Source organism: Staurois parvus, unplaced genomic scaffold, assembly GCF_062004578.1.
Source record: "Staurois parvus isolate SC_StPar_1 unplaced genomic scaffold, SC_StPar_1.0 ptg001805l, whole genome shotgun sequence".
NCBI classification, from domain to species: domain Eukaryota; kingdom Metazoa; phylum Chordata; class Amphibia; order Anura; family Ranidae; genus Staurois; species Staurois parvus.
In genome coordinates, this window is record NW_028319601.1 from 1,227,615 (window position 1) to 1,244,096 (window position 16,482).

The window sequence follows — 16,482 nt, forward strand, 5'->3', positions numbered from 1 at the left end:
ATCACTTGCATTGTGCATGACATCCGGGATTGGAGGGGGAGCAGCTGTTGTGAAGGGCAGAAACACTCTGATGCTCATGGAAGTGTCAGACAGTAAGAAATAGAAGAGCTTCATTCAATACAGAAGGGCAAACTCCTCTTGATTGGAATACTGAAAAGAGAACCATATCTGAATGTTGGAATACTGGAAATTCCCAGTGTATTGCCACCATATGGCATTTTAACTCTTGCTGCATTGCAGTAGTGCAATACCAAAATAAAACACCCACATTTATTACGATTTATGAAGCCTGATATGAACCTTTTTGGTTGACTTTTAAAGCCTATCTTCTTCCTTGTATTGGGAGTGCCCATGTACAGCAAAGGTTAAATGCTTGTTTATGTTTAGGGTAACCCTCTCCGGGAGCAGGTGTTCTCTTCTTCCCTACACTGACTGGCTGTCTCTTGGCATAAGTCCAGTGCAGGGCTATGGCCCTGCATAGGACTTGATGACATCAGAGGACATGCAGTTGCCAGACTGCCATAGTGCAAAAGAGGCTGTGGGCACTGGCCTAGGGAGGGCCAGGGGTGGGCACTGGCCTAGGGAGGGCCAGGGGTGGGCACTGGCCTAGGGAGGGCCAGGGGTGGGCACTGGTCTAGGGAGGGAGTCTGCGGGAGTGGAGTATCTGGCAAGTAAAAGTACTTACCTTAGTCATACAGTACAGGACACAGGCTGGATATTCGAAGACCCTGGGGTATAGGCTTCTACCGTAAGGTGATTGGACACTGGCAAAGCTTTTGGACCTTGAGCTTATCGCTATAAAACTCCTCTACACCATGAGATCTCAATTTTTTGCTAGTGTCCTGTAGTTGATGGATCTCTTCCTTTTTATGGAGGTGCTCCCATGCTTCCTAGCTCTTATTTACTTTGAATCCTTCATTCAACCTCTTCACTGCCTTCTACTAGAACAATAAAAACAGGCACTGGATTCTGCTTCGGTTCTCACCTTAACATTAAGTGCAACGTGTGTGTTTAGCTACAGAGTGCTATACAGGTTGAAAGCTGTGATCCATTCCTATGGTCCCCAGACACTGAAGACCCCTCTGGGAGTATGTCCATGTCACAAGTTAATCCTGGACCCATACAGGAACCAGTGGCAAAGAAAGATTGGACCATTACTGTAGACCTATAACAAGTATTGGTTTTTAATATCTCCACTACTGTACTTGCTAGATATATATTAGTGTATCCTGAATAGTATTTGTGAAATGATGATGAGGAAGTAGTCTCGACAAAAATATAATTCCTATTGCAGAGGATGCCTGAAATTCTACTTATATCTTAGTGCAGACTAAAATATATTTTTATTATTATTAATAATAATTTATTATTCTTATTATTATTCCAGGTACTTATATAGCGCTGTCAGTTTACTCCACGCTTTACATATATATTGTATATTCACATCAGTCCTTAACCCTCAAGGAGCGTACAATCTAAGGTCCCTAACTCACATTCATACATACACATACTTGGGGCAATTTAGACAGAAGCCAGTTAACCTACCAGCATGTCTTTGAAGTGTAGGAGGAAACAGGAGTACCTGGAGGAAACCCACGCAGGCACAGGGAGAACATGGAAACTCCAAGCAGGTAGTGCCGTGGTTGGGATTCAAACCAACAATCCTAGTGCTGCTAGGCGGAAGTGCTAACCACTTAGCCAATCTGCTGCCCATACCATCACACAAGCAGGAAACGACATGTATGGGGAAGTACTGTACACCTAGCATGAACAGAAGGACTCCAGGTTGCCATATTGCACTGAATGTCACATAAAATTACAGTGACTGCAGATTGAAAAGGAGAGGTAGTTTTTAATAGCATTCAGTTAGTGTGTGTGTGTGTGTAAAATATATATTTTTTTTTTTTCCACGAAAGTGGAGATATCCTTCTAGATGTTTAGTTCTACTTTAATAGGCTCATTAAAGTGGAAGTCCTATAGTAAGGTTTAACTGTAGGTACAGTGAATATCTCTTAAACGTGCAGTGTTTAGGCGCTAGCCACACAGCAGGCAGCCAGTGCATGCACTCTAAAGGGACGGCATACCTGTAATTTACCTTCAGAACTCCATGCACGGGAGTGACATCATTGCGGCCCCGGCCTTTCGTACAGCTGGAGTCCAATAACCCAGAAGGCAAACCAAGTGAAGATAAATGTGTCCAGGACCCGTGACATAGCTGCGCTGGAGGGCTCCGTGTAAAGATAAGTATGTCATAATAATAAAAACTTGCAGGGTTTTTTTTTTTTTTTTTGTGTGTGTGCCGCCATTCAATCAGAATTCATCTGTCACTGATCTAACTTCAGAAAAAGGAAACCCTATTTGCTTCTAAAGGCTATTGCACTTTGAAGATCATCGCTGATCTTTCCATTGTTTTATTGAATCCGTCTGGAAGCATTTCCAAACTTTGAAAATCAATAAGAAGAAATTACAAGGTTTTTTTTTTTTCCCCCTTTTTATTTGCTCATGTTTTTTTCTTTGTAGGCAGTAGCAATGGCTGCACAAGCTGGCCTCCTTCAGCAACAGGAAGAACTGGACAGGAAAGCAGCTGAAATCGAGAGGAAGGAGAAGGAGATGAAGAATGTAAATATTAACTGTAAGTACACTTTTATATTTAGTTTTAAGGCTTGGATGTATTTTGTAGGGTTCTGTGAATATGCTCAGTGAATGCAGAGATCTGCCAGTCAAAACTTAATTGGCTTAGTGTCCATAATTGACCAGTTCAGCATCTAAATCAAACTGACCCTTAATTGCAAGACCATTTTTGCAGAATATACCTGAAAACATGCTGTTTCTGGGTCTGAAACTCATTTACAAAAGCCCTTTTGCTTAAAGTGTAACTAAAGGCAAAAGTTTTTTTGGATAGCGTGGAGAAGGATTAGAACACCTATTTTATTGCTGTCCAGGTCCCCATTTTGGAGATTTGTCCTCTGTACCATTTTAATATTTAAAGTGAAAAAATCCCAGAAAAGTAATAGAGGAGAAATCTTTCAAAGGGGACCTGGGCAAGGGAAAGGGGGTGGGGAATTTGTAAAGATTTCTAATCTCTTCCTGTTTTGCTATGGTAAATCTCCCCTATGAGACAGAGATTGCAAAAAAAGAAAAAAAAAAACTGACGGGCTATAACCTTCCCTTGCTCTATCCAAAATGGAAAAACATGTTTTGCCTTTAAGCTCTGCTATAAAGTGCAGGTGCAGCCAAAACATTTTACTTTGCTCTGATTGGAGTGGACAGGGATTAAAACGGCTGTCAAATTGTTAATTACGTTCTGTGTTCCTGTTAGGGAGATGCACCCTGTCTATTAGTTGTGATCATTCTCATGGAGTGAAAGAAAATTCCAAATTTTGAGTTGTCATCAATCAGGAGTAGAGGGAAAATCTTGCAATGTGGACACTAGTTCTGGTGATAACCAGGGATTACCTGACTTCATAGGAATTTCATCTCCCTTCCTGTTGTGGCTATGGGAAGTGAAGGGAAATCACACCGCTGGGGCTCAGTTGGCAAAAAAAAAAAAGACGGCTATAACTCTTACTTATTCTTTTAAAACAAAAAAAAAAGTTTTGGCTTTAGATCTAGTGTAAGTAAATACAAAGGTAGCCATTGCTGATCTCCTAACTGATCTAATGGCTTTTAAATTGGAGCTCCACCCAGAAGGGGAAGTTTCGCTTTAAGGACTGCACTCCATTAAGGATTGGTATCTTTGGGGGGCAGGGGGGGGCGGGTACCCAAATTTGACAGGTACACGATCGGAAGCGGAAGGTGTCCTCCCTCCCTCCCTGTAGTCTTTTGGGACACGTGACAGTCCTAGAAGACTACAGGACCATTCAAGAAGCGCAGCCATAAGTAATAAGCAGCCATGCGCAGTGGGCACCCAGCTGTGAAGCCGCAAGCTATCACAGCCGGGTGCCCACACTGAAGATGCCGGCACCTGGAATACAGGACGGCCGGTGAAACGGGCTGCAGGGGACACACCACGGGACCGAGGGACAGGTAAGTGACTGTTTTTTAAAAGTCAGCAGCTACAGTTTTTGTAGCTGCTGAGTTTTATTTTTTGACAGCGTGACTGGAACTCCAATTTAAGTATTGTGAGCTCACTTGCTGCATGCTTATTCTGGACCAGAGGAACAAAAGAATTTCAGTCAACTAAGAATAGGTCATCAATGGTAGTCTCCCTATATTGCTTTCAGCACAAGCTTCTTTAATTGGCATTGCAAGGACATCTAGCACTTCCTTAAACTTTTTCGTTATTTGATCACTACTTTATAAATTCCTAATTTCAGTAACTTTCCCTTTTCCCCCGTAATGGACTAGCATTATTGTGTGGCACTTATTCCTTGTCCTATTCATATAAACACACTTTTTGCTATCCTAGTGATCTCAACAACACAGCAACATGTGATATAAATGTAATATCTTGCATGAATCTTTGGACTCAAAGGTCTGTCTTCTGGGAATATTTAACATACCTGACCTTGGCACTTATAACCATACTTTTCTATAAGAAACACTTGTTTACTACCAGACCGCTTTTAAGATAAACTCTGCATACAGGCTTTTCTATCTATGATTTCCCACTGAAAGATGGATGTTAATGCTACTTTACAAACAGATTGTTTATAAACCTAGTGGTTGACCTTCTAATTATAATATGTGACAAATGGTTATCCTTTTTTCTCCACTTGCAATCCACTAGAAGGAATCACTCAGCCCTCCTATATCCCTTAGCAGTTCCCTACCACATTTTTGACAATTTCTTCATAGACATTATCTGTAAATTTTGTTTTTTGTCTGGTCTTAGAAGTAAATCCTGTATTCAAAAAAAAAATTTTTTTAAAAAGCTCCCAGAGCTCTGTTAAGTTAACTACGCCACACAGGTTCAGTTTAACATTTTAATATTTTTTATTGATTTTGTTTTACTATTACACCTAATCTTCTAATAACATTATACGAACATACTGTCAGGTACTGAAAAAGTTGCTTTAATACATAAATATCAGTGGTTTTCTCTTTTTTCTAGTTGATCCCTAAAAGTTAAAAAAAATTGTGTCTGCCAACTGCAATTAATAGCTATTTTTTTTTTTTTTTTTTACTGCAGTAAGACAGAATAACTGGCCTCCTCTACCTCCAAAGTGCCCGATCAAGCCTTGCTTCTACCAGGACTTCTCTGGAGACATCCCAGCAGATTATCAACGCACCTGTAAAATGCTTTACTACTTATGGATGTGTAAGTATTTTGAATTCAAGTAGTTAATTATGGCTTGTATAGGAAGGAAAAGCAATGCCACTTGTTTGTTGTTCTCATCTTTTACATGGCCACTTTTAGTCTGTTGGCTTCACACTTCAGCCTTATCTAGATTATAACTTCTACAGAAGAACCTGTAGATGTGTGCATGGGTGCCTAAACCCAGCCATACATGAATTGAAATTTGTTCAGTCCTTACTGAACCGGCTGAATTTCAAACCGTGTATGGGCACCCTGGTTATCCATCCATCAAGCTGTGTAAAACCAGCCTGTCTTGTTTTTTCTGAACAATTAGTGCTGTCTGTTATAGCTGGCAACACAAATCGTTGTCTACCTGCAGAGCACAATGGTGCTGCAGGACGGATTCCCCCCCCATCAACACTGTCTGTGTTGATGTGGAATCAAGCAATTTTTGCATAATCTATGGCCTGCCTTAAAGCCTTGTCACCACTTTTTTTTGTTTTTTTTTCTGTACAGAAAAACCAGTCATACATCAGATGTTCAAATGTTCTCTTTTATCTATTAAATCTATTAAATTATCTAGTAAAAAAAAAAAAAAAACTTTCATAAACTAAAAGCATTGCCTGTTTGGCTCAAATGCAAAAGTCCAGACAGACATAGAAATCAGTAAAAAAAAATAAACTACTTTAAAAACTAACTGTCTTAAGTGATTGATAAATCTCACTTGTCACCATGCTAAATATCAAGCTATTGTAAGATGATCCACTCCTTCTTTTTAGAGTGATCCTTAAATTCATGACAAAATTAAGAAAGGAAAATAAATATCCACTACATCTCTGCAACACCTGTACATTTTACACAAGAATACCTGTTTATCTGCCTGTAGTTCAGTGTGATCCTAACCTTATTTAAGCTGGCTAACCCAAAATCTCAAGAAACGTTGTGAGCACTGTCTGGGGAAACTACAGAAGTTCACCTACCCTCCTGTCCCTCTCTGTCCCAATTCATGTGTATACATTGATTTTCCCAGCAAAACAATGATCCTACCCACACAGTCTTTAGAGAAAGAGCTCTTGGAATATGTAGTCCTTTGTGATAAGTCAATATCTCCTAGCAGCTGCCTCTGCAAGAATTTTGCAACCCTAGTGATGGGAGTAATAAAAGTTGTTTCTCAATGCAGAAACAAGGTTGAAGAAAAATAATGCTGGGACATTCTTTTGAAAGGGTAATGGAGATATTTGGGTAAGGCCTGAATATACAGTTAAAGTAGACATTTAATGATCAATTTCCTGATATTTGTGTGCCTAGAGGTTATGGAACGTTCAGTTATGGAAGACTGGCCAGTAATATTAAGTGATTAGTGCAATTGAGGATTGTCAACCATTGATTTCTCTGAACACAAGTAATTAATGGGTTTATTAATCCTTTTATTTTTCTCTTTTTTTTTTTTTTTTTATAGTTCATGGAGTCACTCTTTTCCTTAATGTTCTGGCCTGCTTGGCGTATTTCACCAGTAACACAGAATCGGGTGGTGTAGATTTTGGCCTGTCTATCCTGTGGCTTATTTTGTTTACGCCTTGTGCCTTTTTGTGCTGGTTCCGACCAATCTACAAGGCTTTCAGGTAATTGAATGGCCGCTGAATCTTTTAGTATCTGTAAGCGCCATATGTATTTTACACCATGGACTGCAGCTTGTGTGAAGAGGGCTCTCACTTCTGTGTGTTGTTTTTATTGTATATATTTGTCAGTTCTTTATCCCTACTGGCTAAATGCTGTGCAACAGAAGCTCCTTTTTTAGCAAACGCGACCTAGAGACTGCGGAAACAGCACAGAGATGCAGAGCCTGAAATTTCTTCTTCTTCTTGAGTGTTTAAGTTGTCGGTCAGCCATGGGACAAAGGTAGTACCTTGATCTATGATGTTCCAGGAAGGTGCTCCAGAAAGGGTGCTGCTTTTTTTCCCTGTTTAAAAGACAGCTATATCTGTGTGTTTTTGTTCCCATGTCTGTAAAACTTGTCTGTACAGTTCCACTGAAGGTGAAGCAGACATATACAGTGCATTCAGAAAGTATTCACATCACTTAACTTTAGCCACATTTTGTTATGTTACAGCCTTATTCCAAAATTGATTACATTCATTTTTTTCCTCAACATTCTACAAACAATACCGCATAATGACAGCGTGAAAGAGGTTTGTTTTGAAATCTTTACAATTTATTAAAAATTAAAAAAAAAAAAAGCACATGTACATAAGTATTCACAGCCTTTGCTCAATACTTGTTGAAGCACCTTTAGCACCAATTACAGCCTCAAGTCATTTTAATTATTTTTGTGCAATTTCTCCCATTCTTCTTTGCAGTACCTCTCCAGCTCCATCAGGTTGGATGGGGAAAGTCGGTGCACAGCCATTTTCAGATCTCTCCAGAGAAGTTCAATCAGGTTCACATCTGGGCTCTGGCTAGGCCACTCCAGGACACTCATAGAGTTAGCTCGTAGCCACTGCTTTTGTTATATGGGCTGTGTGCTTAGGGTCGTTGTCCTGTTGAAAGATGAACAGTCACCTCCAGTCTAAGGTCCAGAGCATTCTGGAACAGGTTTTCATCAAAGATGTCTCTGTACATTGCTGCATTCATCTTTCCTTCGATCCTGACTAGTCTTCCACTTCCTGCTGTTGAAAAACATCCCCACAGCATGATGCTGTCACCACCATGCTTCACTGTAGGGATGGTATTGGCCAGGTGGTGAGCGGTGCCTGGTTTCCTCCAGACATGATGCTTGGCATTCAGGCCAAAGAGTTCAATCTTTGTTTCATCACACCAGAGAGTTTTGTTTCTCATGGTCTGAGAGTACCTCAGGTGCCTTTTGGCAAACTCCAGGCAGGCTGCCATTTGCCGTTTACTGAGGAGTGGCTTCTGTCTGGCCACTTTACCATACAGGCCTGATTGGTGGAGTGCTGCAGAGATGGTTGTTCTTCTGGAAGGTTCTCCTCTCTCCACAGAGAAACACTGGAGCTCTTTCAGAGTGACCATCGGGTGCTTGGTTACCTCCCTGGCTAAGGCCGTTCTCCCTCAATCGCTCATTTGGGCTGGGCGACCTGCTCTAGGAAAATTCCTGGTGGTTCCAAACTTCTTCCATTTACGGATGATGGAGGCCACTGTGCTCATTGGGTCCTTCAATGCTGAAGCCATTTTTCTGTACCCTTCCCCAGATCTGTGCCTTGATACAATCCTGTCTCTGAGGTCTGTGGACAGTTCCTTGGACTTCATGGCTTGGTTTGTGCTCTGACATGCACTGTTAACTGTGGGACCTTATATAGACAGGTTTATACCTTTCCTAATCATGTCCAATCAACTGAATTTCCCACAGGTGGACTCCAATCAAGTTGTGGAACCCTCTCAAGGATGGTCAGTGGGAACAGGATGCACCAGAGCTCAATTTTGAGTGTCATTGCAAAGGCTGTGATTACTTATGTACATATGTTGTGTTTTTTTTTTTTTTTTTTTTTTTTTTAATAAATTGCAAAGATTTCAGAACAAACTTCTTTCACATTGTCATTATGGGGTATTGTTTGTAGAATGTTGAGAAAAAAAATGAATTTAATCCATTTTGGAATAAGGCTGTAACATAACAAAATGTGGCAAAAGTTAAGCGCTGTGAATATTTTCTGGATGTACTGTAAATAGCTATATGATGCACATGGCTGTCCATACAATTTTTATAAGACACTAAATGCTTATTCAGTAAGACAACACAAAGTGAATTAACGTCGCAGTCAAATTTGACATACTTTGGAAAGCTATATTTGGATCATTTTCTCTGGGTTGTTGCAGTTGTATATTAAATTATGCATAGAAGTCTAATTTCTGCTTTACTAACATGCCAGGTTTTTTTACACTAGATGGTTTAATAGTGTATCTGGTTCCTTTTAATCTAGAAATTTATTTAAATCCAATTGGTTGTTGTAAGGAAAAATGGATGGTTTTGCCAGTGGGTAAGGTGATTCTATAGGTGTCACTATTAGTGTATGCAAATCCCATCTTTTTGCTCAGTTTGTTGTAATAAGTTTATTTAGAAAGCCCTTTTTATATTATTAAACAAAAAAATCAAGTTTAGGGAATTGTAGTCTTTTCAATAATTGTTAAACAGGTAAATGATAAACTGTTACGGCACATAATCTTGTGTTTTTTAATACTTGTATGTAAAAAAGCATGGATGTTTATTTGTTCGTGTTTGCTATTACATACTCTGGCTCAGTCTTCTATCTTGCAGTCCTACATCATGGCTATTCTGCTCCTTCTCACAATGCAAGTCTGAGTCGTCCAGTTTGCAAAAAGCCATGTGCTTTGTATAGGGCTGATATAATATCTCAACAGTTATTAAAGAGGAGCTTCAGTCTGTTTGGAAAAAAAAACTTAGTGTTACTAAACCCAGGACCCTGCATTCACTATATCCTGTCTCCCACAGTACACAGAACATGGAAGTGCAATTATTTTAGTAAATATAAACTACCTTTTCTCATCAGCAGATAGAGCAGTCTTTTGACTTCTATCTGTGTCCAGTCCACCACTAGCTAAAGCTTGTAGGAGGAGTTTTCTTTCTGCTCTAGGAGGATGGAAATCCCCTGACCTCTGTCTGGACAGTGCAGATTGGCCATGTGCTAATCACATGCACTTTCCCAAGAAAAAAAAAAAAAAAAAACAGCCTCTCTAGCAATATACACCAAACTGAGCATGTGTACGTCTATGGTTCAGTCTGGTGATAAGAGGTGGTCGCTTGAAAAAGGGGAGGAACAGTGAAGAAAGGATCAAACAGCCTTTTTACACAATGCAGAGGAAAAACCCCTTAGGTTCAACAGTGAGTATAACAAGCATGCTTTACTGCATATACAGACTGAACTTACTGTTGTGGGCTTAGTAACACTTTAAGACAGTAGCTACAAATACTGCAGCTGCTGACTTTTAATAAAAGGACACTTACCTGTACCAGGATCCAGCGCCGTCCTCACCTGGGCTGGTTCTTTGCTAGTCTTCCAGCGCTGTTATGTTTACTGTGGAAAAATGTCTGTGACTCCTTGTGGGTTTACACTGCACAACATACGCAAGACAGGCTGCACTTTCTGAAGGGTCCCGCAGCCTTCTTGGTGGGACCTGTGACATGGCCCAGAGAGTTGCAGACAGTGAAGGGGGGGGTATCAAACTTATGGTGGAATTGCTGTGGTGATCTGTCTGGGAGTGGTTACCTGTCAAAACCAGGTACCTGTTCCAAGGGCTGAATGGGTGAAATACAATCTTTTCCTCCATCCATGCCAAACAACATGGATAGAGGAATGTTCTCTGCCAGCTATTGTATTATGACAGCCACTGCTAATAGATTACCTGATAAGTAACTGGATCTGATAAGATGTGCTCACTACTTGGCTGACAAAGTCACACCTGGCTGCTTTCATTTTTTTCAAAGTTTTTCGAGCCAGGTGGTACTGATAGGGTCCACCCACACCTCCAGATTTCAGCAGGAATTGGCTGAAATTCTAACCTCGTATGACCAGCTTAACAGAGGGTAAACTAGCCTGCCTTTTAGCGACTAGTCTACAAATCTTTACATAAAATAAAAAATAAATAAGCAATACTGATGCTACACTTTAGGGTAAATGCTCTAATATACTAAAACTGCTTTATACCTTTTCTTTACAGAATAATAAGTTGAAGTATTTGAACCATTTTGTATAAAACTTAAAATGACCTGTTCTTTTATTTACTCATTTATTTTGTATTTCTACAGGACGGACAGTTCCTTCAATTTCTTTGTATTTTTCGTTATTTTTTTCTGCCAGACTATCATTTATATCATACAAGCAGTTGGTATCCCTCACTGGGGTGACAGGTGAGATTGTAATTCTTTGGTTGCAGCTTTCATTTGGGAAGCACTCCTTTTTATAATCTGTTTTTCTTTTTCTTTTTCCAGTGGCTGGATAATGGCACTCACCATGATAAAAAGCAATGTTGCTGTCGCTGTGATTATGATGGTCGTGGCTTCCTTCTTCACTGTCTCTGCTGCCTTCTCTTTGTTCATGCTGAAGAGGGTGAGTGTTCGGTGATACACCTGACCAAAATAGCCACATGATAACTGAGGACTTTTGACTATGGAAAAAAAATAAAAAATGTGCAAGAATCCAGTCAGTGAAGGGACCACCAGATGTTTTTCATTAGCTTTTTGAGATCAGAGACGGGTTCGGAAATTTTTATTTTGCATCTACCAAAAAATTGTATTAGTTTTACAGTGTTAAACCAGTTTAACCCATTTTAAGTGGCCTAATGAAAATCTAAGTTTGCATACTGTAAACTGACAGGAGAAAACATTAGGGGTTGTCACCATTAAATTACATTACACTATGTGAAGAAACTACTTAGAACTGGTGTCTCCTTTTGTTGTGGGAAAAACACTCCCATGCCAGTTATATTCAATGTAAGAATTTTGACTTCACTATTAATTGTTCCCTGCTTCTATTCCTTAGATTGAGGTAGGTTAGTGCAATAGCTTCAACAAACTGACTGGTGAACCTCCCACTGTGATCAGTCCCAACATAGTAAAGCAAGCCTTATATGATATGATTTTTCTTTCCACAACCACAGGTTGCAGGAAAGAACATCACTTGATTTTCATATCTACACTGTTGGTGCTGATGGGGGAATCCCTCCTGATATACTATTGTGTTCTGCCATCAGGGAATTTTGATTATTGCTGGAGACTAGAACTGCCGGCAGTAATCACATGCAAAGAAAATCCAGAAGGTTGGTTGTAGTGGAGTCGATTGAGGGATCAACTTCAGTACAACCAGTCTGCCCATAGATGGATCGAATCAGTCTTGTTCCTAGGGAGGTCGTCTGCATCAGGTAGCCCCACTTGGAGGGCGCCCTGGTTAAGCCGTCTGACATGCAAAGTAGGAATGATATGCACTAAAGAAAGCTAGAACTGTCAGAATGAATAGACGTATAGTGGTGGCTGGTGGGTGGAGGCAGCAGGGTGGGAGTGTGGTGCTCTGGTAAGTAACCACTAAACACCAATGCTGGAGGGTTTTTTAATACAGATTATGTCTTCCACTGACCAATATATATACTTGTTGGGTACTTGTTTCAGCTTAAGCTTGTCACTGACCACCATTGCTATGTGTTGTATGTGTATGTTTTTGTTTTAAATATTACAGTCTGTTTCCCACTGACCAATCACGCTGGGGCTATTGCACCCTGACACTCAATAAAGGGGGGATTTTTGCGGCCACTTACCCCAATGCTGGGGATTACTATTGTTGTCAGTGACACCAGTAATGGTGTTTATTTCAGTCCCATGCTACAAGCCATACACCATAATGCAGGGGTGTCAAACTCCATTTCATTGCAGGATGCATCTGCATTATGGCTGCCCTCAAAGGGCCTGTCGTATCTGTAAGATTTCATAAATGTATCTACTCTTTATTATAATACATAATTGCCTCTGCATTCAATTATTACTGATTTTAGTAATAACTTAAGACCTAAAGTGGTTGTAAAGGTAAAAGGTTTTATATGCAGTTTACCCCCATCCGCCCCCCGGCCGCTGCCCTCCTAAATACTCACTTGAGCCTGATCTCCATCCAGCGCAGTGCATGTTGGCAGGAGATCTTCTCCCCACTGGTGTTTAGACACGTACTGTAAAGCAATGCCAATTTTATGGGCCACACATCCTGATATTCTGGCAACTCTGCAGGGAATAGCCCTTCAGAGCTCTTGGAGGTCAAGTGGATGGATAACCAAGTTCATTATCTTTGCATGAAGTTGCGATTCTACTTACAGCTTCTGCTGCCTGCCTACCAATGGCTTATTCTGCTTCTACTCCAGCCCCAACATTTAATTTCATGATTGTTACTAAAAATAATTTTGGTGGGAGTATAAAATTAACCAGTATCCAGATTTCCTAGGTATGCCACTGGATTGGTATACAGGTGAAACTCGAAAAATTAGAATATCGTGCAACAGTTCGTTTATTTCAGTAATGCAACTTAAAAGGGGAAACTAATATATGAGATAGACTCATTACATGCAAAGCAAGATAGTTCAAGCCGTGATTTGTCATAATTGTGATGATTATGGCTTACAGCCCATGAAAACCCAAAATCCACAATCTCAGAAAATTAGAATATTACATGCAATCAATAAAACAAGGATTGTACATAGAACAATATCGGACCTCTGAAAAGTATAAGCATGCATATGTACTCAGTACTTGGTTTGGGCCCCTTTTGCAGCAATTACTGCCTCAATGCGGCGTGGCATGGAAGCTATCAGCCTGTGGCACTGCTGAGGTGTTATGGAAGACAAGGATGCTTCAATAGCGGCCTTCAGCTCTTCTGCATTGTTCGGTCTTATGTGTCTCATCTTTCTCTTGGCAATGCCCCATAGATTCTCTATGGGGTTCAGGTCAGGCAAGTTTGCTGGCCCACCACGCACAGTAATCTCACGGTCATTGAACCAGGTTTTGGTGCTGTTGGCAGTGTGGGCAGGAGCCAAGTCCTGCTGGAAAATGAAGTCAGCATCCCCATAAAGCTCATCTGCAGAAGGAAACATGAAGTGCTTCAAAATCTCCTGGTAGACGGCTGCATTGACCCTGGACTTAATGATGCACAGTGGACCAACACCAGCAGATGACCTGGCTCCCCAAATCAACACAGACTGTGGAAACTTCACACTGGACTTCAAGCATCTTGCAGTGTGTGCCTCTCCATTCTTCCTCCATACTCTGGGTCCTTGGTTTCCAAATGAGATGCAAAAGTTGCTCTCATCAGAGAAGAGGACTTTGGACCACTGAGCAACAGACCTGGTCTGTTTTTCTTTAGCCCAGGTAAGATGCTTCTGACGTTGTTTGAGCGGCTTGACAAGAGGAATACGACATTTGAAGCCCATGTCCAGGATCCGTCTGTGTGTGGTGGCTCTTGATGCACTGACTCCAGCCTCAGTCCACTCCTTGTGAACGTCCCCAACACTTTAGAATGGCCTTTTCCTGACAATCCTCTCCAGGCTGCAGTCATCCCTGCTGCTTGTGCACCTTTTTTCTTCCACACTTTTCCCTTCCACATAACTTTCTATTAATGTGCTTTGATACAGCACTTTGGGAACATCCAACTTCTTTTGCAATTACCTTTCGAGGCTTTCCCTCCTTATGGAGGGTGTCAATGATGGTTTTCTGCACAACTGTCAGGTCAGCGGTCTTTCCCATGGATTGTGCTTCCTACTGAACCAGACTGAGAGACCATTTAAAGGCTCAGGAACCCTTTGCAGGTGTTATGGCTTAATTAGCTAATTAGAGTGGGACACTTTGAGCCTAGAATATTGCACCTTTTCACAATATTCTAATTTTCTGAGATTGTGGATTTGGGGTTTTCATGAGCTGTAAGCCATAATCATCACAATTATGACAAATCATGGCTTGAACTATCTTGCTTTACATGTAATGAGTCTATCTCATATATTAGTTTCCCCTTTTAAGTTGCATTACTGAAATAAATGAACTTTTTGCACGATATTCTAATTTTTCGAGTTTCACCTGTATGTGCATTGGTTTGTCATTGAAGATGAATGGCATCTCACGGCAGTGTAAAGTCTGACAGCAGTAAACTGAAGGACATACCAGGAGATGCCTGCAATTCTACCTTAAGCTGTGTGCATATTTGTAGGAAAAACAGCCAGTCCTACAAGCAGGAAGTTTAATTAATTAATAGGGGATGGTTCTGTGTACAAAATGTACAGAATTCTTCGGAAATGTTAATTTAATGGCAGTTTAAGAGTATCATAATTTTCTGCCAATAGAAATGGATCCTTTTAAATGACATGGAATTCCAAAATGCTATGTTTTATTTATTATGTGTGCTAATATTTCCACTTTCTCTTGGCTGTCTCTGACAGGTTCACTCAATGTACCGCCGGACAGGTGCCAGCTTCCAGAGAGCACAGGAGGAGTTCTCCCAGGGTATCCTCTCCAACCGCAATGTGCAGAATGCTGCTGCTGGAGCCGCCACCTCAGCTGCAAGGGGGGCCTTCCAGGGCAATTGAGCAACATCATTCCATTGTCTGTCATTGCTCTTATCCTTCTGCCTCCTCCTTCCTCCCCTCCTTAATGCTTTTCCAGGGAGTAAAACTGATTCTGTAAAGCCAATTGCCTCTTTCATGCCCCTGGTGGCAGATTACAGCACTCCACTCATTACCCCTTCCACTAAGAGACTTTATGTAATTCTACATATATAAATATATATATGTAAATATATATATTCTGACAAGATGAACTAATTTACTTGTTGCTCTTCTTGATCTTTTTTTATGTGGGGCTAAAATATTTTTCGGATTTTTACTTTTATTCTGTGGGGTTGCTTGTGAAGAAAGGGGAATAACTGATATTTTTTGAACCTGTATTTCAAAACTCATGGAATTGTAACTTTGTGAACTATCCAATGTAATGATCTGCTTTATCTGTCACTTGCTGCATTTTTGATGCCATACTAAGATGTAAAATATGTAGATTCTTTATCTTGTATATTTTCTCCAATATTTTTCAGTTTCTTTGTATTTCCAAATGAATTTAGCAGCCATTTAAGTACTAGTGTTTCTTCTGCAGTAGTGACTTGAGGATGGTGGCTTTAAATTTTCAGATTTCATTAATCATTGCAGCCTGGCTTTCCAAGTCTAATATGGATTGGATTTGTACAAATGTTAAAAGACACATATCATTGTAATATATAACAAAAGAGCTGTCTTTTAATTCTTCTTTTCAGCCAGTGCTGTCATTAAACAATAATCAAATTGGTGACATAGTTCAGGCCTGGCGGAGGCTTGCTTTATTATGTAGGGAGTGAAAACTGGGAACCTAAAATCACTGCTCTGTGGGTTCAGTTATGACAGCACCAGCTTTCTATGATGTTCATGGCTATTGCCTTGCAGAGCCTAGTGAGTAAAAAAAAATAAGATATTAAATAAACCTCTTTTCTATAATGTGTTTTTTATTCTTGTTTTTTTTGTTACTTTCTAATTGTACGTCAATAACTATCAAGGATCTTTGTGCTTTTTCCCATCAGTAGTGGTCCTTTATGTGATTGTGATTGTACCTAGTCCCTTTTTTTTTTTTTTTTTATGTTTTGTTTGTGATGCGAAGCTTAGATTATATTCTGGTGCTGAAGTGTGAGTCGTAAAGGCTAAGTTCACCTTTGGAACATGTTACATGTTTT

At 40.3% G+C, this 16,482-nt stretch overlaps 1 protein-coding gene across 1 annotated transcript in view; it reads left to right on the top strand.

The window, feature by feature from the left end:
• Nucleotides 1-16,249, top strand: part of SCAMP2 (secretory carrier membrane protein 2) — a 57,826-nt gene extending 41,577 nt beyond the window's left edge. Inside the window, exons 4-9 of the mRNA XM_089663935.1 lie at nucleotides 2,521-2,632; nucleotides 5,132-5,260; nucleotides 6,699-6,861; nucleotides 11,016-11,117; nucleotides 11,199-11,316; nucleotides 15,170-16,249. Coding sequence (XP_089520061.1) covers nucleotides 2,521-2,632; nucleotides 5,132-5,260; nucleotides 6,699-6,861; nucleotides 11,016-11,117; nucleotides 11,199-11,316; nucleotides 15,170-15,316 — 771 coding nt within the window. The 3' untranslated portion in view covers nucleotides 15,317-16,249. The remainder of the gene's footprint in view (nucleotides 1-2,520; nucleotides 2,633-5,131; nucleotides 5,261-6,698; nucleotides 6,862-11,015; nucleotides 11,118-11,198; nucleotides 11,317-15,169) is intronic.
• Nucleotides 16,250-16,482: the final 233 nt, after the last annotated feature.